The sequence below is a fragment of the Sciurus vulgaris genome (assembly GCF_902686455.1).
Source record: "Sciurus vulgaris genome assembly, chromosome: 5".
Lineage (NCBI taxonomy): Eukaryota > Metazoa > Chordata > Mammalia > Rodentia > Sciuridae > Sciurus > Sciurus vulgaris.
Window position 1 is genome coordinate 130,785,978 of NC_136465.1, and position 27,578 is coordinate 130,813,555.

The 27,578-nt window shown below is 40.0% G+C and overlaps 1 protein-coding gene and 1 long non-coding RNA gene across 3 annotated transcripts; one reads left to right on the forward strand and one right to left on the reverse strand.

The window, feature by feature from the left end:
• The first annotated feature begins 1,469 nt into the window (after window positions 1-1,469).
• Window positions 1,470-18,841, forward strand: SLC35E3 (solute carrier family 35 member E3). Of its 2 annotated transcripts, XM_079139182.1 has the most exons (5): window positions 2,007-3,991; window positions 4,873-4,983; window positions 8,613-8,771; window positions 14,119-14,201; window positions 17,607-18,841. In XM_079139182.1, exons 1-5 carry the CDS (start codon window positions 3,590-3,592, stop codon window positions 17,791-17,793), a joined length of 942 nt encoding a protein of 313 aa, XP_078995308.1. In that variant the 5' UTR covers window positions 2,007-3,589; the 3' UTR covers window positions 17,794-18,841. The 2 variants fall into 2 exon arrangements, with proteins under 2 accessions (XP_078995309.1, XP_078995308.1); XM_079139183.1 differs by lacking the exon at window positions 4,873-4,983 and having other exon boundaries at window positions 1,470-3,991.
• On the reverse strand, window positions 18,388-24,903 carry LOC306660745. Its single transcript, XR_013763728.1, has 2 exons — window positions 22,607-24,903; window positions 18,388-22,531 (listed from the first exon to the last, which is right to left on the reverse strand). It is a non-coding gene; the product is annotated as an uncharacterized lncRNA (long non-coding RNA).
• Between the last annotated feature and the right edge of the window lie 2,675 nt (window positions 24,904-27,578).

Sequence of the window (27,578 nt, forward strand, 5' to 3'; positions counted from 1 at the left end):
GCCACCACAGGTACAAGTGACCGATGAACTGAAATCTCTGAAACTGTGAACCAAAATCTTTGCTCCTAATAAGTTATTTCTTCAGGTATTTTTGTCACATTGACAAAACTGACTAACAGACTCAGGAAGGCCTTTAGTAACAAGATTAGTAAATGTAAGTCAGTTGAGATCCACTATAGCTTTGTTCTTCGTTTTTCATTGTGCTGGGAATCTAACCCAGGAACTGGCACATGCTAAGCAGATGCTCTAAACTGAGGTACACCCTCAGTCCTAATATTTTTATCTTTTAGCCCAAATTTCAGAGTGCATATTTTAACTACAGATTCTCCTTGATTTTGGAGGAGGTCATCCCAATAAAGTTTCATAAATTGAAAATACCATAAGTTGAAAATGCATCTAACACGCTTAACCTACTGAACATTATAGCTTAGCCATCACTGTACACGATGGAGTGTAAAGTTGTACCTGCTTGTGATTGCATGGCTGACTAGGAACTACAGATCTCCGTTTGCTCAGCATGGTGGAAGAGCATTGTATCATATATTGCTAGTCCTGGGGATTAAAATTTGAAGTATAACTTCTGCTGAATGTGTTAGCACTTCTGTACCTTCAAAATGTCAAATGATTTACATTGAACTATGGTAATCCAGGAACCATCTTCATGTTAGTCAGCTTTTCATTGCTGTGACTGAAACAACGTAGAAGAGGAAAGGTCTATTTTGGCTTACAATTTCAGAGATTCGGTCCATGGTTGGCTGATTCCATTGCTGTCAGCCTGAGGTAGGCAGAACATCATGGCTGAAGGGCAGGATGGAGGAAAGCTACTCAGCTCATTGCAACCAGGAGGCAGAGAGAGAGAGAAAGAGGGAGAACTCAAGGAGCCAAGGACAAAATATAACCCCATGGTATGCCCTGTGACCTACTTCCTCCAGCTACATTCCACCTGCCTGCAGTTCCCACCCAGTTATCTATTCAAATTATCCATCAAATGGATCAATCCACCGATCAGGTTACAGCCTCATAATCTAGTCATTTCACCTCTAAACATTCCTGCATTATCTAACAATGAGTTTTTGTGGGGACATCTCATATCCAAATCATAACAGTCTGTAGTTTCAAATATTAGAAATAGAGGGATTACAAAAATATAGTTTGTCAGACATGCTAAGATTATCAGCCCAAATTTCTAATCACGATAAGTGAATTGAAGTGACTAAATGAATAGAGTTCCTGGGCTCCTAAAGGAATAGCTAAGGGTAAGCATTGTAAATCAATCAGATGGGCTTGTATTGTTCCAAACTGGAAGGAAAGATGAAAATAAAATATACAACGGAAAAGGCATGCAGTACAGTAAGAATTAGTAAAGTCTGATGACAGGAAGAAGAACACACAATAGAATATATCAAGGAGAGCTAGACTTTAGACAACACTGAATCAGCTTTTACTCATTCTTTTCTTAGCTTAAGAACCATTTCCTTAAAGAAGTCTTTGACCATCTTCCCCAAGTTTAGGACAGATTCTTATATACTCTTAGAATCATGTTTTATTACTTCAGAACACTCATTATAATTTCTAATTGTTTAATACCAATCTTCTCTCAAGTTCTATGAAAGGGGGTCTGGTCTGGTTCAGATATATTGCCTGATACATAGCAAGTGTTCAATAAATATTTGAATGATTTTTACATCAAAGAGAAAATTAAAACCTTCAATCAAACTACTAAGAAATTAAAGACAATGGAAATATTACATTGATTTGAGGACTGTGGCCAAAGCTATTCCAAACTTTTCTCATTTAAATAAAAATATCTGTAATGGGATGGGGTGTGGCTCAGGGACAGAGCACTTGCCTAGTGAGGCACTGGGTTCAATCCATAGCACCACTTAACAGATAAAGGCATTCTGTCCATCTACAACTACAAAAAAAATTTTTTTTAAATATCTGTGACACCTGTAATCCCAATGACTTGGGAGGCTCAGGCAGGAGGAGCACAAAGTTTGAGGCCAGCCTCAGCAACTTAGTGAGACCCTGTCTCAAAATAAAGGGTTGGGGATATGGCTGAGTGGTAAAGCATCCCTGGGTTCAGTCTCCGCATTACCAAAAAAATAAATAAATAAAACTACAAAAAAATTAATCACTTGGAACAAAATCAGTAGAAAAGACCAATGAAATACATAAGGCATTGACAATGCTAATCAAGGGACAAACCCAAATGTGTAATTTTAGAATGAAGTGATATAGGACAACAGGTGAAATACTATATACTACTCTAACCAAGTATATTAAAATATTTAAGTAAAATGGACAATTTTCTAGAAAAATAAAATTTCAACATTGACTTAAAATGTGGAAGGAACTCTGAATTGTTTGCTAACCATGACTTTGGAGAAGTCATCAAGAACCTATGGTGCCTCTAAAGCATAAAAGTCCTTTTATACATCAATTACAAAAAGCCAAGTACTCAACAAAATGAGCAGAGGATAGATAGAAACAAGAAATTTATCATAACTCATCTAATCCTATGACGGCTCAAGTCATTGGAAATTTAAAAAGATACAAATTAAAAGCACAGTTTCTCGCTATTTTTATCAAAATATTGAAAAATCACACCTGGTTTTTCAGACAGTAAGGAAAATCAGTCTTATACTGTAGCCGTGTGATATAAATTCGCACACACACTAGAGACTAATTAGGGAGTATACACCCAAAGCCTAAAATTCCCTCCACAACCAGAAATTTGAACTTGGACTGGCTCTTTGATACTACTAAGGTATTCTTGTTAAGCATCAGGAGTGAAAACAGTATTGGGATAATACAGAGAAATGTGCTTACTTTTTAGGCTCACCGAAGTATTAGAGGGTAATAAAGACTGGTATATGAGTAAAAAATTGAAGCAAATGTGCCAAAATATTGTTGTATCTACACTATAAGTGTGTGACGGGCCATCAAACTACTTTTCTGTATGTTCGGATGTTTTAAGTAAATCGTTTTAAAATATGCTTTCAAGTACGTAAAGCTTTCCCTCTGAAGACTCAAAATTGCTCACCACCTGCCTCATAGGTAAAATTGGCCAATAATATCTGCACAGCCCACTCCGCAAGCTCGAGAGAAGCAATGTAGCAACTCCAGTCAGTTGACACACGGGAAAGCGTCAGAGAGGGGTCCCGACTGGCCAGTCAAGACTGGAGTTGGGCAAAGTGCGCGGGACCTACAGGATAGGAACGAAAGGCAGTAGTTCCGCGCCCAGAGCCCAATGCGCCTGCGCAGTGTGGAGCGGGCTCCGCCTACCCAGGCACCGCGGAAGCGCGGGCGCCCCGAGTCACGTGGCCGCGGGCGGAGGTGGGGCGGGGCAGGGACGAGCTGCCGCGTCCTCACCAGCTCACTGGGCGGCTGCGGAGCATGTGTGAGTTGCTGAGGTTGTTGCTGGCTCGGAATTCGACTAGTGAATGCCTGGCCGGACCGTGAGGCCGGCGTCTGCGAGGACGCGGCAGTGGAGGGAAAGGGTAGCCGGAGACCGGCCGGGCAGCCCTCTCGGAAGCTGGACGGCCCCGGTTTCGCGGGGGTTGCCGCTCAGCCAGCGGCGGGGATCATGGCATCGCTGGCGGACCGAGTACGGGGCAACGGGCGAATAGCCGCCGGGCTCTTGTTCAACCTGCTTGTGTCCATCTGCATTGTGTTCCTGAACAAATGGATCTATGTGCACCACGGCTTCCCCAACATGAGCCTGACCCTGGTGCACTTCATGGTCACCTGGCTGGGCTTGTACATCTGCCAGAAGCTGGACATCTTTGCTCCCAAAAGTCTGCCTCCCACCAAGCTCCTCCTTCTGGCCCTTAGCTTCTGTGGCTTTGTGGTCTTCACCAATCTCTCTCTGCAGAACAACACCATAGGCACCTATCAGCTGGCCAAAGCCATGACAACGCCGGTGATCATAGCCATCCAGACCTTCTGCTACCAGAAAAGCTTCTCCACAAGGATACAGCTCACGCTGGTGAGTAACTCCGGCTGACCCAGACGCATCCCTAAACACGTACCTCCTGGGCCTCACCTCCTGGACGTCTTTCCGGGAAATTTGAATGTACTTTGTTTAACCTGCGTCACGCTCTTTCCCATCTTCTTGAATCAAATGAGTCATGTTCTATGAGCATGTGAACTTCGTGTTTATTTGGGAAATCCGGGGTAAGAAAGCCTTCGTTGGGCTTTTAGCCCAGAAGGGTGTGCTTGTGTGGGTTTTAGCAACTACTGTTTAGTGGAATCTTTAGATTCTTTGATTGTAAAGAAGAGAAAACTGTAAAGAGTGGTGCAGTCCAGTGTATCAGGATATCTGTGCAAACTCAAACTGAAAACCAGCCCACCTCCCGAGGGGAATCAAACCACAGATAATGAATGTGAAAAGGTCTAGAATAAAATGTCTCAGAATATGACTGCAGCGACATACTGCAGAGGCATCTGCATCTTTAAATCAAAGGAGATTCACTAGAATAATATTAGCACGTAGTAACTTTTAATACTTAAGATCTTAATGCTTTCATTGTTATGTGTTTACACTTACATGTTGCTTAGACACTACTTTTGTATTCTATATAGTTACCTGTGCATGCATGCACGTGGTATTTTTTGCAAAACAATACATAGACTCATTATTTTACCCCAAATGTAAAATAGAACAAAATATGAGCGTCAACATGGAAGTATCATATTTCACATTTAGGAAAAGGAATTAACAGTTTTCAAAAGTGAAAGAAACATTTGTATAGATTCATTGTTTCCCAGTTATGTGTTTATGATTAGCCTTGTAAGACACTGTGAAAGGAATTTTAAATTTGTTTCTTGAATCTAATCTGAACAGAATTTACCTCTTTTTCTTTACAGATTCCTATAACCTTAGGTGTAATCCTAAATTCTTATTACGATGTGAAGTTTAATTTCCTTGGAATGGTGTTTGCTGCTCTTGGTGTTTTAGTTACATCTCTTTATCAAGTGGTTGGTAATTTTATTTTCTTTATGTGCCTTTTTAGCAGATGTCATAAGTTTTGAAGCTGTATCCCAAGGTTTAGAAAATACAGTATAGAGACAATAGACTGTTGGGAAGAAAGCATAATTGTATAAATTGACTCAAGGTGAAGAGAAGAAAACAGAGAAACTTGGGTGTATGATGATCACCAAATACCTGCCTGTTTGTAAGTGTATAATACCCATGCTTAGGAGTGTGAGTTTGCAGTGAGATTTCTGGGAAATCTTTACAACATGTGAAATGAGACTTTTACTTCCTAAGTTCATTGGTTGTGTTTATTATTTACTCTTTAATTTTAAAATTGCTGTGAAGAAGTGAGTGCACTTCCAGAAATCTGAACAGGAAAGGAAGTTTTTACTTTCATATGTTTTTTGCCACAAAAAGTGTAAATATTGGCTTTTGATCATTTGTTTTTATCAATTGAGGTTTTTGTAGCAATGGGTATTTCACTTCTTGTTCAAGCACAGTGTCTTGCCTGTAGTAGCATTCATTAAAAATTTGTTTGTGGATTCACTTACTTCATTACCATAAAATCCCAACAAGGTTTTTTTTGTTTCTCATATAGTGGTGAGAAAGAACATGATACAGAGTGCAGTGAAACAGTATTCTCTCTATACTGAAAACCTTGGTTTTTTGCTGGGTGTGCCTACATGGGGAATCAAAGCCAAAATGTGTAACCAATTTTATTTTTTCACAGACATCTACTGGTTATAAACGGAGGCATTCTTGTTGGGAATGTTAGGAGTTCAGTATTGCAGCCCTAGCATCTTAAATTCTCTGGTAACGATCATTTCAGCAGCATTGTCATGAAAAAATAGTATAGTCATGAATACATTTTTTAGTGACAGAGAAGCAATTTAAATGAAAGACAAGACCAGTGGCATAAAAGGATGGAGCACTCTCTTACTTTTGTTACTTGGCCCCACGTTATGCTGTGTTTTAGTACAGAGAATGATCTAAACGATAAGGGAGTTTAGCTTCATTCTTTTAAAAAAATCGTATTTGGGTACACTTCATTGGGTTTGAATTCTGTTACTTAGACATAGAGAACATTACTATGTATCATTTTTGTTAAATTCATTTTCACCTAGTACGGATTAAATATTTACTAAATAATAGCAAGAAATTTTATTTGTTGAATATTAGAATTTCTTGTACATATACATAATTTCAGTACAGAGTACTCACTATGTCGTTATGACCATTTTTGTTCACAAAAGTCTCAAAACTACTATAGATTAGAATCAAAGAATTCTCTATCTCTAAGACAGATATTTGAAATGAGACTGACCAAGGAGTGATTGTAAATTAACTAGTGGGTAAATGTTCTATTATCAGTAAATAGTAGATGTAATATAGTGCAATATAATGATTCCCAAAGAAAATTCCTTTTAAAGAAATTTCTCTCTGCCCATTGTATCCCAGTGTGGTTCTAAGTTATTTCTTCTTATACTGCTGGGGTAATTAAAAGGAGTCGAAGGAAGAGTGATGAGCTGTTAACGTTAGTTGTAGAAAATAGTTGACTCACTCATTTACTCAGCTGACATCTTTCTGCTTTATGCTCTTCCTTGAGGATACAAAGATGAACATCAGCTATAATCCGTCATTATAGAAACACATGTAGACAGCTGGTCACTTCAGCATGTGAGCCAATTCCTGAGGAAGACCAAGGAGAACTGGCAGCTCTACACCCAGGGTGATGAGGCGAGACCTGAGGGAAAGTTAACAGTTTAAATTGAAGGATGCACAGGAGTTTGCTCAGCAGTGTGAAAGTACAAAGCCCTTTGGGAGAACTCGATTTGTGAGTGAGGCTAGACTATAGGTATACTGTGGAAAGATGAGGCCGAGGAGTGGGTGAAATCAGATGGCAGTCTTGATGTCATGCTGAAGAAGTGTCTTCATTCTGCAGGCACCACATAAAGAAGTTAGGTGGGGAGTAACTTGGTCATTCCCTGTGTTTAAGAAAGATCATTGGTGGCAATGAAGTGTGCATAAGAGAGGTGAGAAAGGGTGAGGGCAGTCAGGAACCTACACCTTCTTCTAGGGGAAGGCTGGAGGGGCTTGGGTAGGCAATGGGAAGCTGCAAGAAACTCCAGAGACCTTTGAGAGGAAGTATCAGTGGGATCTGACTAAATGTGAAAGTAAGGCGTCGGCTCCTTGGGGGAGATGATGGCATTAATCATTGAGGTGACACAAGAGGAGTTCCTTGGTGGACAGAAGGAATTTATTTTAAAGAAGTTCCTGCAGACTAAGGAAAAATGACCAGAAAGTTGGGGAAGGTGCTAGGTTAAAGATACTCAAGGAAAGCAGTGGGTGTAGCCCTGTGGTAGAACACTTGCCACACATGTGTGAGGCCCTGGGTTCCACCCCAACACTGTGGAGTGAGTGAGAAGAGTGGGAGGTGAGAGGAAGGAGGTCAGAGCTAAAGATGTCAACAGATAGGAAAAGAGATTAGTCAGGGTTGTCCTTTGAATGTGACAATCAGACATGATAGTGCCCTTTGGGAGGCCATTAGACGGGTTGTGGACAGAAGCCAGACTGCACTGCAGTGAGGGACAGCAAGACCCACCATTCCAGGCCTTCCTGTGGCAGAGGTGGAGGCCTGATGCGGCCTAGTGAGGCTGCGAAAGGGAAGGTGGCTCTGCATCCATCCATGTTTGCTTACTTGCTGTTCCCCCAGTAGCTGGCAGCAGAAGAATCAATGCTTTGTCCTCCATATTCACAGAAGACTCTTAGTTAAAACTAGCAGGAATATGGCTCAAATTTCCTGCTCTTCTATTTTTGTCTTGGTGAATTTCTATAGACTAAGAGTTTGTGTAACAAGATACCCAGACCTGCAGGAGAAAGGCATGTAGGAGTTATTCCGAAACCTGACTGTTCCTGCCAGATCTTACTCAGTTTCACTGAGCGTCCTTCAAAGCTTTTTCAGTCATATTTGTGAAGCATTTTGAGGCCTGTTGGGATTTGAAGTTTTGAGTTGTTATTTCTACTGAAAGACAGTATTTTGGGGTTTGTGATTTTCCAGCATACCTGGGTATACTGGGGGATGGGGAATACTGCCCACAGAAAAGTCATCCAAAGAGAGGAAGGAACTGAAAAAACCACACACTTTGGCAGCCACCTGGAATAACTGAGGTTAAGCTCTTAGTCTCTGAATTGCCCTGTGCCCCCTTTTAAAAATTTTTTATTTTGGCCATTTTTAGAAAGAAATGAAAGAAATGAGGTCTGTCACTGCATCTATATTCCTATTTATTCCCTAAATTTCCATTCCTGCCTTATTTTTCGAAGATCTCTGATTTATATGGTTTCCTGTTTCCATTTACTTTTCCCTGTTTAGTAGGATCAGGAAGATAGCATTCCTTGTAAGGAATGGAGAGGAAAATAGGTCATCAGAATTTGAATGTGTAGACCTCCTCTTGTCCATGGTACTTACAGGGCATTCAGATATCCTACTAATCTTTGAAATCTTGTAGAATAATTAGGCATTTCCTCTTCCCCCAGCCTGTACCCCACGTTTCTGTCAGTGTGTCTAGAGTTGCACCTTTGATTAAGTGATGCTTTTCTCTTGTGCCTGACTTATTTATCTCCTGATTTTCAGTGGGTAGGAGCCAAACAGCATGAATTGCAAGTAAACTCAATGCAGCTGCTGTACTACCAGGCTCCAATGTCATCTGCCATGTTGCTGGTTGCTGTGCCCTTCTTTGAGCCAGTGTTTGGAGAGGGAGGAATTTTTGGTCCCTGGTCAGTTTCTGCTTTGGTAAGTTCTAATTGTTTCAGTGCCTAAGAAGCAGTGTAATGATATCTCCATTTTTAATGCTTTTTTTTTTTTTTTTTTTAGTTTTAGAGCACTATCTCAAATCCATTCTCATGTTTAATCTTCATAATCACCCTTGTTTAAGGAAGGCAGAGTAAGGATTATTTTCCAGACAACAAAACTGAGACACAAAAGGTAAAGGGATTTGCCCAGGGTCCAACAGCCAGTCAATGACAAAACCAGGATTACAATTCAGATCTTCTTGTGCCTGGTTACTGTTCTGACCATCCCAGGCTATAGCCAACAAATAATTTGGGCATTTAATTTTATTGACTTTGTTTTAATATAAATAGTACACCTGTATTCCCAGCAACTGGGGAGGCTAAGGCAGGAGGATTGCAAGTTCAAGGCCAGCCTGGGCAACTAAGTGAGACCCTATTTCAAAAAAAGAGCTGGGGTTGTAGCTCAGTGGTACAGCACTCCTAGGTTTAATCCCCAGTACCAAAGAAAATTTTTTTAAATAAGTAAGTAAAAAGTACATGGTCATTTTATGGATTTTGAACTTACATAAAAATGTGTAAAGAAAAGAGAAAGTGGAGGCCCCCTGACATCCCACCACACTAAGATATTACATTGACCATTGACCATTTCATGAGGGGGTGTGTGTGTGTGTGTGTGTGTCTCTCTCTCTCTCTCTCTCTCTCTCTCTCTCTCTCTCTCTCTCTCTCTCTCTCTCTCTCTTTCTCTCTCTGTCTCTTTCTCTCTCTCTCTCTCTTAATATACACATGCATGTGTGTGTGTAATTTTATCTAATAGAATCATATCATACTCTCTTTTTATCCTGGATTCCTTTTCCCTGTCCCTCCTATCCATTCCCATTCCCCAAGTGTACCTAGTGTTCTTTAATGTCTTTCTCCCTGTTACACATACCCATGTAAAGATGTAGTACACACAGATTGTGTTTTTTGACAAAAGTGAAATTATACTGGCCTTTTTGGGGGGGGCGTGTGGGGAGTTCTTGGGGATTGAACCAGCTGAAACATGCACTGTCTCATTGAACTATACCTCCAGCCCCTGCACATGCTTTTTTAACAATATCAAGAAAATCTCTCCAAATCATACTTTTAGTGTCTGTATAAATAATTCCTTTTAGGTATTCAATTTTTTTCTAGTCCTTGACCATTATGAACAATGTTTTAATAAACATTCTTAGGCATTTATTTTATCCCCTGATACTTTTTATTTTCCCCCTATGGACAGAGTCCTAGGAGGAGCATTGGCAGATCAAGTGTACTTTAGGGACACTTAAATTTGAAAGTCTAATCACCATTGTCAGTTCAAACTGCTTTTACCAAAATATCATGGACTTTGTAGCTTAAACAACAAATGTTTTTTCTCACAGTTCTGGAGGCTGGAAGTCTAAGGTTAGGGTGCCAGCTCAGTTGGGTTCTTGGTGACGTGGCTCTCTTTGTTTACAAATGGCAGTGAAGATTGTATCCCCACCAGGGAGAAAGAGAGAAGAAGCAAACTCTCTTTTGTCTCTTCTCATAAGAGTATTAATCCCCTTAGTGAGGACCCTTATAATCTGATTAGTCATCTCCGCATGCTATCTCATTGAGGGTTCAGATTTCAGTATACAAATTTTGGGAGGAAACAAAACAGTCCACAATACCTTACTTATCAGGAACTTTCACTTCCAACAACCTTAGCGTCTGAAACAGTCATTGGGAATGTCTTTTTTATCAAATACCTACGTAGCCCTTCGTCTTTTCCAAGCACTGTTCAAAACACTTTGCAAATGTTAACTTACTTACTCTTCATAACTCTTTGAGGCTAATACTAGTATTACTATTTTTACTCAGGAGGAAACTGAGGGAACAGTTACATAACCGGCCTAATCCCACAGCAGAGTCAGAATTTGAATCCATGCATTCTGACTCCAGCGTTCATGTTCTTCACCTCAACCCCACTCACAGTGCTGGGGACTAAACCCCCCGAGGCAAGTGCTCTACCCCTGAGTTATGCTCCCAGAATCCTTCCTACCTTGTCCCCCTCCTTTTTTTCCTGTTTTTGAATTGGGGGTCTGGCTCTTGCCCAGGCTATTCTTTTAACTCCTGAGCTCAAGCAGTGTTCTGCCTCATCCTCCTACCTAACTGGGACTGTAGGCAGGTATCACACAATCTCCATATTCTTGAGTACTCTACTGTGTTGCCCATGAGATCAATAATGTTTCAAATTCATATACTGGGTTTTTTATAATATATATATAAATATATATATACGCACATATATGCATGTGTGTGTGTGTGTAACAAAATATATATCTGCATGCATGCCAGTAGGGTGTATTTTGACATATACATACATGGAATATAACTTATTCTAATTAGGATCCCATTCTTATAGTTGTATATGATGTAGAATTTCACTGGTTGTGTATTCATATATGAGCATAGGAAAGTTATGTCCAGTTCATTCTACTGTCTTTCCTATTCCCATCCCCCATCCCTTCCCTTCACTCCCCTTTGTCTAATCCAATGAACTTCTGTCCCACCCCCTTATTGTGTTAGCATCCACATATCAGAGAGAACATTCAGCCTTTGGTTTTGGGACTGGCTTATTTCACTTAGAATGATCATCTCCAGTTCCATCAATGTAGTGGCAGATACCATAATTTCATTCTTCTTGATGGCTGAGTAATATTCCGTTGTGTTGCTATCATAGTTTGCTATTATAAATTCATATACTTTGGCATATATGCTTGTTCCTAAAGTAGAAGCCATTAGCTCATCTCTCAAATAGTATTTCCTCTTACTTTGCAAAAGTTCTACCATCTGGATTATTGGGTCTTCAACTACTACAGCTTAGACACTTGAAACTAGGAGAGAGGCTTTTCATGGTAGCCCCCTGACAGGTTTTGAAAGAGGAAAACAGCATGAAGTCCATAAAAAGCGCAAAGAGGGCTGGGGAGAGAGCTCAGCTGGTAGAGTGCTTGCCTTGTAAGCACAAGGCCCTGGGTTCGATCCCCAGCACTGCAAAAAAAAAAAAAAAAAGCACAAAGAAACTAAGAGCACAGCCAGCTGAGGCTAAGTAGTATAAGGGAAGGTCACCTTGGTTCCTTGATGTCCCTAGGTGGCATCATTGACTTAAAGTAGAACACGTAATTGTCTTTTTCATCATGTGCCAAGTCATCAAGAAATAGGTGTGTAACATTCTATGAACTCAGTAAAATTAACAGTGATGCATTTTACGTGCATTTTCCTACTTGACTTGTTAGCAGACATCACAAATCAAATCAAATGAGGTATTATGGTGTTTACCTAAATAGGACACAAATTCAACTCCTGGTCATCTTACAACTATACTGATTTAAAAACTGATAAAATTTACATGGGACAGAAAATATCTTCATATATGGCATTTTCATTGGAATGAACTTAAACTTCTTAATTTAAATCATAGCTAATATTTTATCTAAATACAGAAAGAGAAAATGATTCTACACTTATTAAAGTTGTGGGGTAAATGTGAACAAAACACTTATTGTGTATACAGTGGTACAGCCCCTATCCTCAGCCAGGTTGGTTTCTTCCCTGTCCCATGAGCATACTCTTGTACTTTCATGACTCCACTTTGACCTGTACTGTTCCTCTGCTTGAACCCTATGATCTTTCTTTAATCTATACATGCTTTTTTCTGTGTGCCCCATCCCAGAAGGACCTCTCCTTCCTTGAGATTTATGTAGAACCTATTGTCTCTTTGCCTGCTAATGAGGTAAAACTCAAGACTTGTTTTATTTCATCCCATGAGCTGCAAATCTTGTATTGCACTATTTTTCATGTGATTGAGAGGTAGCATAGCAGAGCGGATTAAAGGCCAGGACTCCAGAACCAATCTTCCTGGGTATGAATCTCAGTGCTGCCCTTTACTAGCTATGTGATCTTTACTTTACCTTTCTGTCCTTTGCTCTCTCATGTGTAAATAGGGATGATATTTTTTTCATACCTATTTCATGGCTGCTTATGAAGATTAAATGAGTTAATACATGTATAATATTTAGAACAATTCTGGTCACATAAGTATTACATAAGTTTAAACTTTGATTATCATGTCTCCTACAGTTTCCAAGCTCTTTGAGGGCAGGAACTTTGTATATATTTTGTTTTTCAGAAGGCCTGAACTAATATTTTTGATAGTAAATGAATATTCATTAACTTTATTTGAATAAGACTAAACATGAGCAATTCAACAGAAAAAGACCTAGAAGGTACATACCAAAATATTTATAGATATAGGGGTTGGAATTATAAGACTTCATTATTCTTTTTTTTTTCTGATTCTCCTAAATACATGAGTATTATTTTTATAATAAGAACTTATTATGCCTGGACATGGTGGTGTGTGCCTATAGTCCCAGCTACTTGGGAAGCTGAGGCAGGAGGATCCTTTCTTTTGTTGTTTTTTTGTTTTTCAGTACCATGAACCCAGGGGTGCTTAAGTACTGACCTACATGCTCAGCCCTTTTTATATTTTATTTTGAGACCAGATCTCCCTGAGTTGTTTAAGACCTCGCTGAGGCTGGCTTTTAACTCTCAGTCCCTGTCCCTGGACCTCCCAAGCCACTGGGATTACAGTGAGCCATTCGCTGACCAGGAGTATTCTTTGACTACAGGCCTTTGAGGCTATTCTGGGTAACAAAGCAAGACTCTGTAACAAAAAAAAAAAAAAAAAGTTACAAAATCTTTCTTCCTTAGATGAGTAAGAAAAATGAACCCAAAATTCACATTCAGAGACAGGCTGTTATTACAGACTTTTCTGTTGATTCTTGTGGACAGTTATATTTTTAAATACTGTTCATTGTGCTCTTATACTCCCAATTTTTTTATTTTATAAAACTTTTTGGTACTGGGATTTGACCCAGGGGTACTTTACCACTGAAACCACATCCCCAGCCCTTTTTATTTTTTATTTTGAGGCAGGGATCTTGCTGAGTTGCCTAGGACATTGCTAAGTTACTGAGGCTGGCTTGAACTTGCAATCCTTCTGCCTTAGCCTCTCAAGTCACTGGAATTACAGGCATGTGCCACTGTGTTTGGCTACTCTCAATTTTTGTGGTTTCCCATATGGATTCTCTTTTTCTAATCTTGTTTTTAATGATTGGTATTTGAAGCGTGTTTGTTGTTTTAGTGCCGGGGATTGAACCCGGGCCCTTGTGCATGCTAGGGAAGTACTTCACCACTGAACTGTCTCCCAGCCTGTTATTTGAGTTTTTAAAATGCCTAATGAAATGTATTTTTACTTGATTATAGTGCAGTGCTTCACATTAATGATTCTTTTGATTTATTTGTAGGTTATGGTGCTGCTATCTGGAGTAATAGCTTTCATGGTGAACTTGTCCATTTATTGGATCATTGGAAACACTTCACCAGTCACGTATCCTTTTCACAATAACTTACAAATGCCTTTTGTGTTTCCAAAATTCACATTCAGTACCTCCTTTGAGTCTTATACTAACTATATGCACGTCCTAAATTGAGTAGTGTTGGTTATTTTTACTCTTTTTCTGTTTATTTTCACACTAAAGTCTTCAGAATTTTAAAGAAATAAGAACTGAGGAAATGAGTTCACTTGCTGTAGCATGAATGTTTTTGAATTTTCTTAAGTAACTGGTGACCATTTCTCTTACAAAAATCAGAATACCATTCCTTGCGGATAGCGGATTTAAATATTTGTTGAATGAATAGCAGGGTGGAGTCTTGAGTTTCAATCAGTTTTCAGTTATATACAGTAATAAAGTAGAGGAGTTGTTAACCCACATAACAAAAGATAATTTCAGATTCCTGGCATCTGATTTGAAGTGTGTCTTTGTACTTATTTGGATATGGGTATTTCTACTGTTTTCAATATTTCAAAATTTTATCTAAAAAATGAATTCATTTGTTGAAGGTCAAATTTAGCTGCCCATTTTCACCACTCAACTTGTCATTCTGTTTCTGTTGTATTTCATTCTGCCCCTACTCCTAGGCAAATGCAGATCTAGATCTTAGAAGTAGTTTGGTAATGTTTATCAGAATATACTGATTGATACAAATGAGGAAATGCTGAGATGTCAACAGAAGAAAATACATAGCTATGTAATTGTTTGGTTTTTTATATTTTAAAGTAAAATAAATAAATAAAGTTATCAATAAATAACAATGATGGCACTTTTTTAAAAAAAAATTCTTAATAAATATTTATACCAGGTACTATTAGGAACATTTTGTGTATATTGGTCCCTTTAATTCTTACAACAGCTCTTTGAAGTGTATTCTCTCATTTTATTTTACAGACAAGAAAACAGAGGCACAGAGAGGTTAAATAACTCACTCACTTAAGGCCACGCAGGTGAGAAGTGTGATGTCCAGATTTGAAATCATAGTCTAGTCCCATGTGTTCACGTGGATCATGTTGCCAAATCAAGGCACCCAAGAATGCGTTCTAATTAAAGATATTCATTCATTCAACAAATATTTATTGAATACCCACTATAAACCATTCATTGACTTAATAAATACTTACATATGCCAGCCACCCAGGATACAGTAGTGAACCAAATAGAAGAAAGTCTTTGCCTCCACAGGCTTAAATTCTAGTGAGGAATACAGACTATACCAAAAAGATTTTAAATATACATATGCAGTGTTGGGTAGTGTTAAGTGCCAAGGAGAAAAAAGAAAGCAGGAAAGTAGATGTGAAATGTTGGGGGCAGGATTGAAGTTTTAGGAAGGGTAGTCAGAGGGCCTCTACAGGAAGGTGACTGAGTAAAGACCTGAAGGAAATGAGGTTTTTCCATGCAAATTGGGAGAAACATTCCAGGCAGAAGCAACAGCAGGTGAGAGACCCGAGGAACAAGGATACCCAAGTGGAGCAGCATGTGCAGAGGAGGGGATGTGGTAGGCTGAGAGGTAACGGAACCAGACTGAATGGGACTTCCACATAAGGACTGCTTCTCTAAGTGAGATGGGAAGCCATTGGAGTTTGAAGCAAGAAGGTGACATCAGAGCTGTTGACCTTGTGAGCTGGACAGTGCTTTGTTGTGGATGCCTGTCTGGTATGTTCCTGGCTGTTTACCACATGCCAAGTCTCTGCCCATAGCACACCCACCCCTCAGTTGTGGCAACCAAAAATGTCTCCAGACATGGCTCATGTTGCAAAATCATCCTGATTAAGAACTACTGGACTAAAAGACCTAAGAGAAGAAAGGAAACTGACTGGAGGCCACTACAATATTTTAATTTAGAAATTACTGTAGTTTATTGCTAGGATGGTAGCAGTAGAATGGTGAGACCAGTTAGATTTGGGATATATTTCCAAGTAGAGCCAATAGGTTTTGCTGACCAGTTGGATGTGGAGAAAGAGGAAACAAGGTTGACTTATGTGGTTTTGACTGAGATAAGGTGGCTGAGATAGAGCAGCTCAGAGGTGACTTGAGATGTGGAAAGAGGGCAGGGTGCTTAATTTTGGATAAACGGTTCTGAGGGTTCAAGAACAAAGTCTCAGCTAGGGATATTTCAGAGTTGGTAGCGCATAGGTGCCTGGTTGAGATTAACAAGCAAACATGTCCAAAGATTGAGTCCTGGGGCACTTCAGTGTTTAACGGAACTAGGTGGAAGGAAGGAGAGTGGTGAAGGGGCAGGAGTAAACTACGGGGTCAGTTGTCACTGACAGGTCAAGTATAAGGAAGGCTGGTCATGGAACAGTGAGCTTACCAAGGTGAAGGGCACTGGCAGGGGCACTCCAGGGGTGGTGCAAAGCCTGACTGCAGCAGAGTGGAGGATTGAGAGAGGAAAGGAGAACTGGACTACCAGGGCTAGACTGCGTGTGCCCCACCCCCTCTCTCTCACTCTCATATTATAAAGACAGCCACGGAAGAGTTCAAGTTTGCCTTCCCTTTATAAATATATATAACCTATCATGAACTGCTTAAGAGAGGCTGGGGAGTAAAATTTAAAACTAAAGCATTGAAGCCTGTGCATGGATTTTATATGAATGACTTGGAAAAACCTTAATCCCAGGGGGAATTACTGGCAGTATACTAGATTAGAGCTTGGACTTACTATTAGGGCTTGGAGTTAAATAGATTCATCTAGGTTTGGATGTTGACTCTGCCATTAAGGCTCTGTGATCTGAAACAAGTTACTTAAAATCCCTGTGCCTCTGTAGTTGTAAAACGGGTAAAGTGGGAGTGCAGTGAAGGTAAATGTGGGCAAGATGGTGTTACATAAAATGCCTAGCGTGGCATGGTTAGTAGATAGTATCACTCCTGCTCCCCCTCTCCTTTTCCCTCTTAGCCGAAAGCATACTGAAAGTGTTTGCAACGAGTCACCTCCCTGGCACCTTCCACATCTCACCTCATTTGCCAGGGAAGGTTTATTAGAAATGCACTCTGCAACATAACCATAAACTGTTGTACAAAATATCTTCTCTGTACCTTGTTCTGAATTTCTTTCCTAACCTTGTATTGTAACCTCTTTGCTCTTCTTTGAAAAAGTCAACAAGAACAGTTGAGGCAGTCTTTTACACTGCATGTGTGTGTGTGCGTGGTGGGAGGAGAGGTGCTTAGGACCTGCTCAGAAGAGCACAGCATCACCATCTTGTCACTTTTAAGTTGCTAAAACGTACCTGAAGAAACTAGAGCTGACCCAGCACCTCACTAAAGTTTCTGTTCTTTAAATGAGCGGCTGCTGTTTAGTCCATGTTTAATGCTGTTGTTTCCAGCCATGGGAAGCCCCTATTGTGTGTGTGTGCCCAGTATCTAGCTTATTACTGCCTTTTATCCTTATCCAAAAACCTCAGCTATAACATGTTCGGACACTTCAAGTTCTGCATTACTTTATGTGGAGGATATGTTTTATTTAAGGATCCACTATCAATTAATCAGGGTCTTGGCATTTTATGTACATTATTTGGCATTCTTGCTTATACCCACTTTAAACTCAGTGAACAGGAGGGAAGTAAAAGTAAACTGGTACAACGTCCTTGAGATTTTGTGGAGAAAAGAAAGTTGCCCTCAAGAAGACAAAGAACAAAGTGTGTTACTTTCAAAAAAGGAAAAAAAAAATTACAGTGCAAAATTCACTGAATGACTTATAAATAAATAGTAATGCAAATTTTAGTCATCAATATGACTTTCTTTAAGTACCTTTCTTTTGAACTTAATTCTCTAAAACCAAATGACTTATGCTTCTTTTCAAAGTTGGTTGTGTGAAATATATAGAATGGTTTGGTTATGCCAAATAGTTGAAATTGGAAGTTCTGAAGTGATGACAGAGGAATTTGTATTCCAGCACTGCAGACCTGCTGCGGCTCTTCAGTGTTCATGCTCTTCTGAGGAAGGGTGCATTGGACTCCTACTTGCTAGTAGATGGTTTCCCAATGAGATTTATTATAATTTTGTTCACAGTGCTTAAGGGGTTCTGGGGATCAGACCAGTGCCTCACACTTGCTAGACAGGTGCTGCACTGCTGAACTGCATCCCCAGCCCAGCCTCAAATCAGAACGTAAATCTAGCATTTCTGTTTTAATTGGTTTAGTGCAATGTTTTGGTTATTTCATTCCTGGAAATGAAATTTTTATAAAAAGCAAAATGTAAAGGAGAAAACAGCAATAAAAACCAAATCAAGTTCTAAAAGTACTACTTTTCTAGTAGAAAACTGATGTAAGAAGTAATGCATTTGGGGATAGGGTTGTGGCTCAGTGGTAAGAACACTTGCCTAGCATGCATGAGGCACTGGGTTTGATTCTCAGCACCATATATAAATAAAAATAAAGGTCCCTTGACAACTAAAAAAATAGTAACAATAAAAAAGAAGAAGAAGTCATGCATTTTCAGACCAGGCTTGGTACAGGAGGCTGACAGAAGGATCACTTGAGCGCAGGAGTTTGGGACCAGCTATGGCAGTATTGGGAGACCCTGTCTTTGAAAAAAAAAGTCATACATTTATGAAAAAAAAAAAAAAACTGCTATTTTGTCTTCTTTTTGAGCTTTTAATAAACTCTAGAAATTACTGTGGAGTTAAAAACAATAATAACTGGGCACAGTGGTGCATGCCTGTAATCCCAGTGGCTTGGGAGGCTGAGGCAGGATGATAGAGAGTTCAAAGCCCGCCTCAGCAAAAGCAAGGTGCTAAGCAACTCAGTAAGACCCTGTCTCTAAATAAAATATGAAATAGGGCTGGGGATGTGGCTCAGTGGTTGAGTGCCCCTTAGTTCAATCCCTGGTGCCAAATAATAATAATAATAATTAACAATAAACCCATATTTAAATAGCCCAAAGAAAAGATTATAAGGCTTTCCTTTCCATCAGTCTACAGGAAGCCCTATGTTCAATCTACAAGAACAACAACAACAAAGACTACTAGTGAGTAATTTTCCTGGTAACTGCTGTCTTGACCTCCATGAGCATTTATTTTGTATTGGTAATTTCATAATACCTTCCTCCCATCACTCTCTATCCCCTACATATGCAGCAGCCATGGAGCTTTGTGGTGCATTGAAGAATTTGGAATGAATTATGTCCTGCCTCTAATAAAATCAAGGTTCATTTTAATGCAGCAAGTGAGGATAAATGCTCTCCAAATGCTAGGCACAAACTTGGTGAAAATATGCAGAAAGATTTGAAAGAAAAGTAGAAAATAGTATTTAGTTCTTTGAGTTTCTAAAGGAATAACTTTTTTAAATTCAGGTATTGGGGAAATCTTGAGCAAATATAGTGCCACATACTTAATTGTGAAATGTATTCCTGCCTTCCAGTGTCTTGATATTTGAACATTAAAAGCAGTTGTTGATAATCTCACAATAAATTGAGATAGATCATTCTTATAAAAATAATTTTTTTCTAAACATTATTTATAAATTTTCTGTGAGAAAGTTACTTAAGGCAAAGAGCACATGTATACAATATACCTTCAGTAAAATGATAAATTTTATGTTAATGTTTTTACGACAATAAAAAATACAGATTTTTTGGATTATTTTTCCTGGTCCATTCAGAATAAAAAGCCTCACTGAAAATCTAGTTTGGAAAGTTTCAGTTTGTTGATCTGTTGTATTATTAGCATATGTGGTATTCTATTTTTGTCTTAAATATTTTGGGGGTTTTCTCACTTTACAAAGATATATTTTATTGTGCTAAGAAGTACAGAGCACTTCACATTACCATGTGAACCTTGGGTATTATATTTATCTAAGAAATTGTTCTTAGTGTAGGTTTAAATGAACATAAATTATATCCCAAAAGCTGAAGAAAAATGTTTCATCACTGTGAGGAGTATTTGATTTGTGTATACTAAGAACAACTGAATTTTGATATGTACCATATACAAGTTTTTACCCACAAATAAAATTGGGGACAGAGGGTAGTTAGAGTAAATGTGTGAGGTTATAATATAAATGGTGTTGATAGGAATGCAGTGACAAAGTTGGAGCACAACAGGTGAAGGATACTTGTGTATAAATGAATAAAATATGTACTGCTAGAACTAGAGTCTGATATTGTGTTTGTCCTGAAGATGATCATCACATTGAAAAAATTCCTGGGAAAAGTGCACTAGATGATGGGAACCAATCACAGAGACAGACCAAACACATAAGAAGGAAGCCTGCTGTCCTGCTGTCCTTTTGTTACCAGTGTAACTGAACTTATTTTTCATCTATGTTAAATGGCAAAATTTCAAGTTCCACCTATTAAAAATAAAGAGCAGCTCTTGTTTTTACTTTTGTCTTGGATTTTAGAGTCAGTGGAAGACTAGCTTCTGTGTGTGCACAGGGCAATGTCAGTCTGTTCAACTTCCAGATGTGCAGATGCCAACAAAGCCAAATTCCATCTCTTCTGTAAAATAACCTGAAGGACAAATCTTTCTCTGTGGAAGCAAACTTTCACATGTTTCATTTCTTTTTTAGACAGTTTGTTTTGTGTATGGTGGTGGTGGGGATCAAACCCAAGGCCTCAAACCCAGGCCTAGCAGTAAGCATTCTGCCACTGAGATACATCCCTAGTCCTTTCTTGTTTCATTTCTTAAAAGTACTTTTCAATTCTTATATTTAAATTGTGAATGTCAAAATTTATTTCAGAGGAACACCATTGATCAAGCACTCCATGTTTACTTCATAAATAAATACTTGGTGGGTGGATGATTATGCAAGAAATTACCATTTCCCATTGTTTGTTTAAGAGCAGATTAGAAAGATTTTGTTTGAACTTTTTAATAACTATTTCCTTCATGTGCATTTTTTTTTTCATGGATTGTGTTTTAAGAAAGTAAGTGAAAAAAACTAAAATAATGTGATTTATTTTCATTTAATTTCTTTAGAAGACGTGATTTCTTTTGATTTTTCGAAGCTGCTTTATACTTCATATGAAGTCATTAGGTGAATTATTGCCAACTCAATGGATTTTGGGAATATTTTTGCTATGCTATTTTTAACTTAGAAAATAGCACATCAACCAATCCATAATAATCTATATTTTTCTACTTAAATAAAAATATCTCATAAATATTATGCATGTCCCAAGAACAAATATGCTTATTTATTTATTTAATCAGCTAGAACTATGGATTTCTTTTTCTTTTTGGAGGAGGAAAGTTTATTTGGGGCTCACAGTTTCAGAGGTCTCAGTTTATAGATGGCCAACTCCATTGCTCTTGGTCTGAGGTGAGGCAGAACATCACGATGGAAGGGCATGATGGAGGAATGCCATTCAGGACATAGCAACAAGGAAGCAGAGAGAGCGAGAGAGAGCTCCACTCACCAGGTAATAATATAAATCCCAAAGGCATGGCCCCCAGTGACCTACCTCCTTCAGCCACTCCCCACCTACCTACAGTTACTGCCCAGTTAATACATTATCAGTGGATTGATATACTGATTGGTTTTTGAATTATTAGAACCTAATCATTGTACCTCTTAACTTTCTTGCATTGTCTCACACATGAGCTTTTGGGGAGCACTTCATATATAAACCATAACATTCTGCTCCCGGACACCAATTGTTCATGCCCATCTCACAATGCATAATACATTTAGTCCATTTTCAAGAGTCCTTATAGTCTTAACAGTTCCAGGATTGCCCAAAAGTCCAAGTTCAAAGTCTCCTCTGAGACTTAAACTCTTAAATGTTTTCCCCTATAAAAATCAAAAGTTACATGTATCTTATATATAAAGGCAGAGAGTGAACATTTCCATTGCACAAGAGAAAATTAGGGGCATAGAAATAAGAGATGGGACCAAATCAAGACCAAAACTCAGCTGGACACCTGTAGTTCCCTGTCCAGCATCTGGGGCACAAGGCGTAACGTTCTCTCCAAAGGGTTTGAAAAGCTCTATCCCTATGGCCATGCTGGTCACAGCCTAGGCAGTCTCTATCTTTCCTTTTTTCTGCTTGACTCCTGAAGTTTCCTCAGCAGATATCCCACATAGCTGGCATCTCTTGATCTTGGGGTCTCTACTGGGACTTTGGCTTCCTTCTCACATCTTCACATATTGCCCTCTTAGGGGCAGCCCTCAGGAATTCTTATCCTGCCACACTTTGCCTGGTTTCTCAGGCCTTGTTTGAAATCTGGGTGAAAGCCTCCACGACTGACTGGTATCCTGCATACCTGCAGAAACAGCACCATCTGGTTTCCACTAAGGTCAGTGTCACCATCTCAAGCAGTAGCCAAACCTCTAGGGACTGCAGCTATGGCAAACTCAGAGGTTGCTGAACATGGTGAAGCAACTTCCTAAACACCATCCGCTCCCCTGCCTTGGGCAAGCAGGGTGTCCCACTAGTCTCAAAGGAATTTTTACTTTGATACCCTTTAACATGAGATTGATGTGGTCTTGCTAATTCCTGAGATGCCCTCAAGCCATCTTTCATGTTGTCTCTGGGTAAAGTATAACAACTACAACCTCCTTAGCCTTAGTTTTACTCACACTTTTCTGGCCAAACTAAGTTTTTCACACATCTTTTACTCTGCTTTCTGCTCCTGATTACCACAGTAAACTTAGCTAAAAGCTGCCAGCAATATCCATGCCACTGCCTTAATGCTGTGCTGCCTTGAAATTTCTTCTGCCAAATTAATTAATTCATCACTTTTAAATTTAGCCTCCCCAAGTCTCAGGACATTTATCAGAACATAACAAGAATGACCTCTAGACAAATTTCCGAGTCCTCCGAGTCCTCTGAAACCTCATGAGCTCAGTCTTTTCTATCCACAGTCCTATTGGCATTCTGGTCTTTTGAGCTCCCAGAAACACCCATTAACCTCTGCTTACAACATTCCAAAGCTTTTCCAACTTGTATCTCTAATTGTTTCAAAATTCCTCCTCTGGTAAACCAGCCCCCAAAACTTCAGAATCATGGTCAGGGTACTCACAGCAATGACCCCACTTCACAGTACCAATTTTTGTTTTAGTAAGCTTTTATACTGCTGTAACCAAGAGATCTGACAAGAAGAATTTTTAAAGGAGACAAAGTTTTATTTGAAAGGAGGAAAGTTTCTGAGGTCTCAGTCAATACACGACTGACTCCATTGCTCTGGGCCTGAGGTGAAGCGGAACATCATGGCAGAGTGTGTGGAAGAGGAAAACAGCTCAGGATGTGGCAGTCAGGAAGCAGGAGGACTAAGGATTTCTTAGGAGGAAAAAAAAACTTGAAAAATAAAGTTTCCTTTTAAAATCAAACATTCTGTATCAACCATATGTCTTCGTTTTCCTTTTCCTGTTTGTCTTACCCCCAGGTCAGTTTCCTGTTTTCTCAGTTCCTCTTTTCTCAGTTTAAAATCAGTTTGGTGCAAGAGAGGAATAGGTGGGCTCTAACAGAGGAGCTGGGAGGCCGAAATCAGTCAGTCTTTTGAGGAAATCTAATGGAATCTCCACAATTAGGCCTTCTGTGGGAATGATCAGGTTCTCCAAGCCTTTCTCTGTCCAGAGTTTGAAAGAAAGACCAACCCTTTGAATTGAAGTTCTTAGAGAATTATGAAGGGACTCATTAACCACATTTGTTAGAATCAAAATATTGTATACAGTTTAGCAATATGAAAAACCAAAGCTGTTTTAGGACAGTCGATTTTCCAGGCAAATACACATTCCTATTCTTTGCTCACCTCCACTCTAGAGACTAGAAATGCTAATCATTTTACCATGTTGCCTCATAATTTAGGGTAGTCATGTGACATCTCACAAGTGAAACATTACTGGAAAGCTGCTGAGGATTTCTGGGGAAGCTTTCCTGATAAAAGAACGGAATGTGATTGATCCTGCCTATTCCTGCCTCCTTTCCTGATTTGAATTTTGCCAACCGGCTTATGACTAAAGGAGAGGTGAAGAGAACCTAATCAGTAGTAGAGCCATGTTGGGCTATTAAAACAATGCTCTCTGATGCCTTTCTGTTCTAAATGAAAAGTGAAACCTATTTGGTTAAGGCATTTTTAGTTGTTTCATTACTTGTGGCTACAGGCATGCCAATGAACATCTGGGGGTAAAAAGGGGTGAGCATGGAGGACTTGCTCTGGTAGACTGTGAACCCAGGAAGCAACTACTAAGTGTAGCTGGTTAAAAGCAAGAGTGGCTAGCCTGACCCCAGCCATTTTTCCATTCCATAGAGCACCAAACCCTGGGTGATGGGATGGGTAGGAGAGAGAGATGGGTCTGGTGGACACGAACTCAGGTGGAATCCGAACCTGGACTATTACTGGCTTTGGGTGAATAGATCAGTTCCAACCAGGAGGAACTTTTCAAACAAGTGGGAGATGGCTTATCTTCTCCTCCACCATCTTTGTACTCCCTGATTTTGATCATCCTCAATTACCCAATACTCCCCTTTTCCCAGCAACGGCCTTGCTCCTATTCAGTCACCACCTCACCCTGGAAGTTCCCTGGTTTGGATTCAAGTTGACTAATAAACCACGAAAGCACTATCACCAATGATTGGGAGGTCATGCTTAAGTGTTGGAAGTGGCCATCAGTGTAGAAGTTCTTCATACATTCAATATGAGGAGAAACCCACTCTGATAATATTTCAGGACTTCCATAAAACCATAGAAGGCTAGCACTGCACTAGAGGGCTTCCCAGTGCCCACTGTAGGGATCCAGTTTGACCTGACCACAGCCATCTTGAGTTTTGACAGCCATGATTGCTCTTGAGTAACCCCTGGCCTGTTTTTCCCCCACAGGGGGAAAACAGTCTGAAGTGTTTTTCAGAACACTTCAAATAAACAAAACTATGAGAGTGGTATGTGGAACTTTATGGCAGGACCCCATGCCGTCAGCACCAGGAATGTGCCCGAGGTCTTTGATGTTAACTTCAGATAAACCAGTTAAATTTCAGCAAAAGGAACTTTTGTCCTGACCAGTACATAAGCCCTGTCCCTCTGACCCAAATTGCAGGATCCACTGGTCTTACTGTCACCCTTTGGCCATGCTTCTGTCAGTGAGTCCCAAATAAATTGCACTCTGTACATTCTGTACAAGGCTCTGTCCGCCCTTTCTTCAGGCTCGTGGTATCTATGTGGCTGGCTCTCACTGGGACCAGGTTCTTCTGGAACACCCATACACCACAGGACTATGGACATGGGTGAGAAACTGTTGGGAGGAAATGTCTGTGGATTATCATGGAGTGACTGAAGAGAAATACAGGGTTAAATATTTGATCTTCAGCCAAATACAGGGTCATTTTTTTGTTTGCTTGTTCTATGGTATGGGGGATTGAACCCAGGGCCCAAACCCAGGCCCCAGGGTCCTTTCCACTGAGTTACTTCTTCAGTTTCCTTTTATTTTTAATTTTGAGACAGAGTCTCACTAAGTGGCACAGGCCAATCTCGAATTTCCAATCCTCCTGCCTCAGGCTTCTGAGTTGCTGGGATTACAGGCGTACACCACTGCACCAGGCTGCTTCTCAAATCTTGTGAGGTCTTGTTTTGTTTTGTTGTTGTTTTTTCCCCTTGCAGTGCTGGGGATTGAACCCAGGGCCTTGTGCTTGTTAGACAACCACTCTACCAATTGAGCTATTTCCCCAGCACTGCTTCTTAAATCTTAAAGAACGTTATGAGGACATCTGGTGTTTGTACTCAAACCACCCAAAAGCTCAATAATATTCTGAAATTCAAGAGATTTGGCTAAGGAAGCCATGAGCCACAACTTATATCCACTCCTTTCATGATATTGCACCATGTGACTCCAGAAAAATATGACAGGGCTTGTCTGCCACACAGTGTTCTTGAATGTCATCATGTTAATCTCTGTTCCATCTGAATATTTGCCTATTTCCTGTGTGAAGATGTACAGCCCAAGTGGGACAGTATGAATTCCCCTAACTAAAGTGTCAGAGAATCTCAGGAAGTTCCAGTTCTCACCTGCAACCTTCTAGAAACAACACTCACTCCAGGAATGATCACCATAGAATTTTATAAACTACAGGATTGTATAATTAATAAAATTCCTGTGGACCAGAACCATTCAAGATAGGGCCTATGCACCTGCATCAGTCTACAGTTTGTTACCAACTCAAACAAGATTAAGTACAGAAACTGAGAATAAATACTAGGAAACTTTTATAGCATGTGAACATTGCTATGACAGCCAAACACGTGTTTATATTTTCCCCAAGTATCACTTTATATTCTTTGAAAGGGTTGAAAGTGAAACACTGATCCTTCTCCACAGACAGTTTGAGAAGGGCTGCCCCATTCATGTGGGGAGGTAGCCAGAGCTTGGGCCACAAGGTGAGTAGATTAGAAGGAGTTTTGTGGTTGAGTCAGCCTGGCCTTCTTGGTTGCTTGGCTTACAACAGGTCTTATGTTAGGAACTTTGAACTTCTAGACCTTCCCTAGTTCCCTGGAGCCTTGGAGTTCAGTGGAAGAACAAGAAGAATGGGTGGGACAATAAGATTGGGGCACTACATACACATCTCATTCCTCCAGTGGCCTACTTAACAGCTCCATGGGAAGTCTAATAGATGCTGCAAATTCAAAACATGCTCAACTGATCTCCTACTTCCAAACCCACTCAATCCACAACACTATCTTACCACATGCTCAGATTAAATATCTTCAAGTGGTCATTAACATCGTCTTACCCATGTAGTAGGAAATCTGGTTGACTGTGCCTTCTAAACATCCAGAGTCCCCTCTGTCCCACCATTCCCATTGCTACTGCAATGGCCTCCTGAAGGATCTCCCCACTGTTTCCCTTGCTCCCAGCAGCCTGTGCTCAGATTGCCAGGTCTCAGCAGTCAGAGTGGTCCCATTATGTCCCCCAGTAAAACCCTACATGGATGCCCTGCTTTACTCAGAAAGTCAAACCCTCACAGTGACCTCAGGACCAGATATAGGATCTGCTTCCTCTCTCCCCGTCTCCTCTGCTGAGCCAGGCTGGCCCTTGAGCACTTCAGGCAGGCCCCCACCTTGAGGGCACTTGCTCAAGCCCTGCCTGGAAGCTCTTCCTCCAGCAGTCCTTCCTTTGGTTAACTCTTACTTCCTTCTAGTCCTTCCTCAAAAGTTTCGCGCCCCCCAGACCTGGGGATCCAACGCGCAGCCTACTAGGCAAATACTCTACCACTGAGCCACACCCCATCCACATCTCTCTCTTTTTTTATCTTCTGGTGCTGGGGATTGAACCCAGGGCCTTGTGCATGCAAGGAAGGTACTCTACCAACTGAGCTATATCCCCAGCACTCTCTCTTTTTTTTTCAATCACGGCTACCAGTATTCTACCAGTCACTACCAGTACTTTAAAGTCTCCCTCCCCTGCTCTACTTTGTCTTTTTCATAGAACTTTTGCTGTGTACCA

Coding starts and splice junctions, on each gene's coding strand:
- SLC35E3 (XM_079139182.1), top strand. CDS start 3,590: ATGGCATCGCTGGCGGACCGAGTACGGGGCAACGGGCGAATAGCCGCC. Junction 8,772..14,118: donor CCTGGTCAGTTTCTGCTTTG/GTAAGTTCTAAT, acceptor ATTTATTTGTAG/GTTATGGTGCTGCTATCTGG. Junction 14,202..17,606: donor GGAAACACTTCACCAGTCAC/GTATCCTTTTCA, acceptor CAAAAACCTCAG/CTATAACATGTTCGGACACT.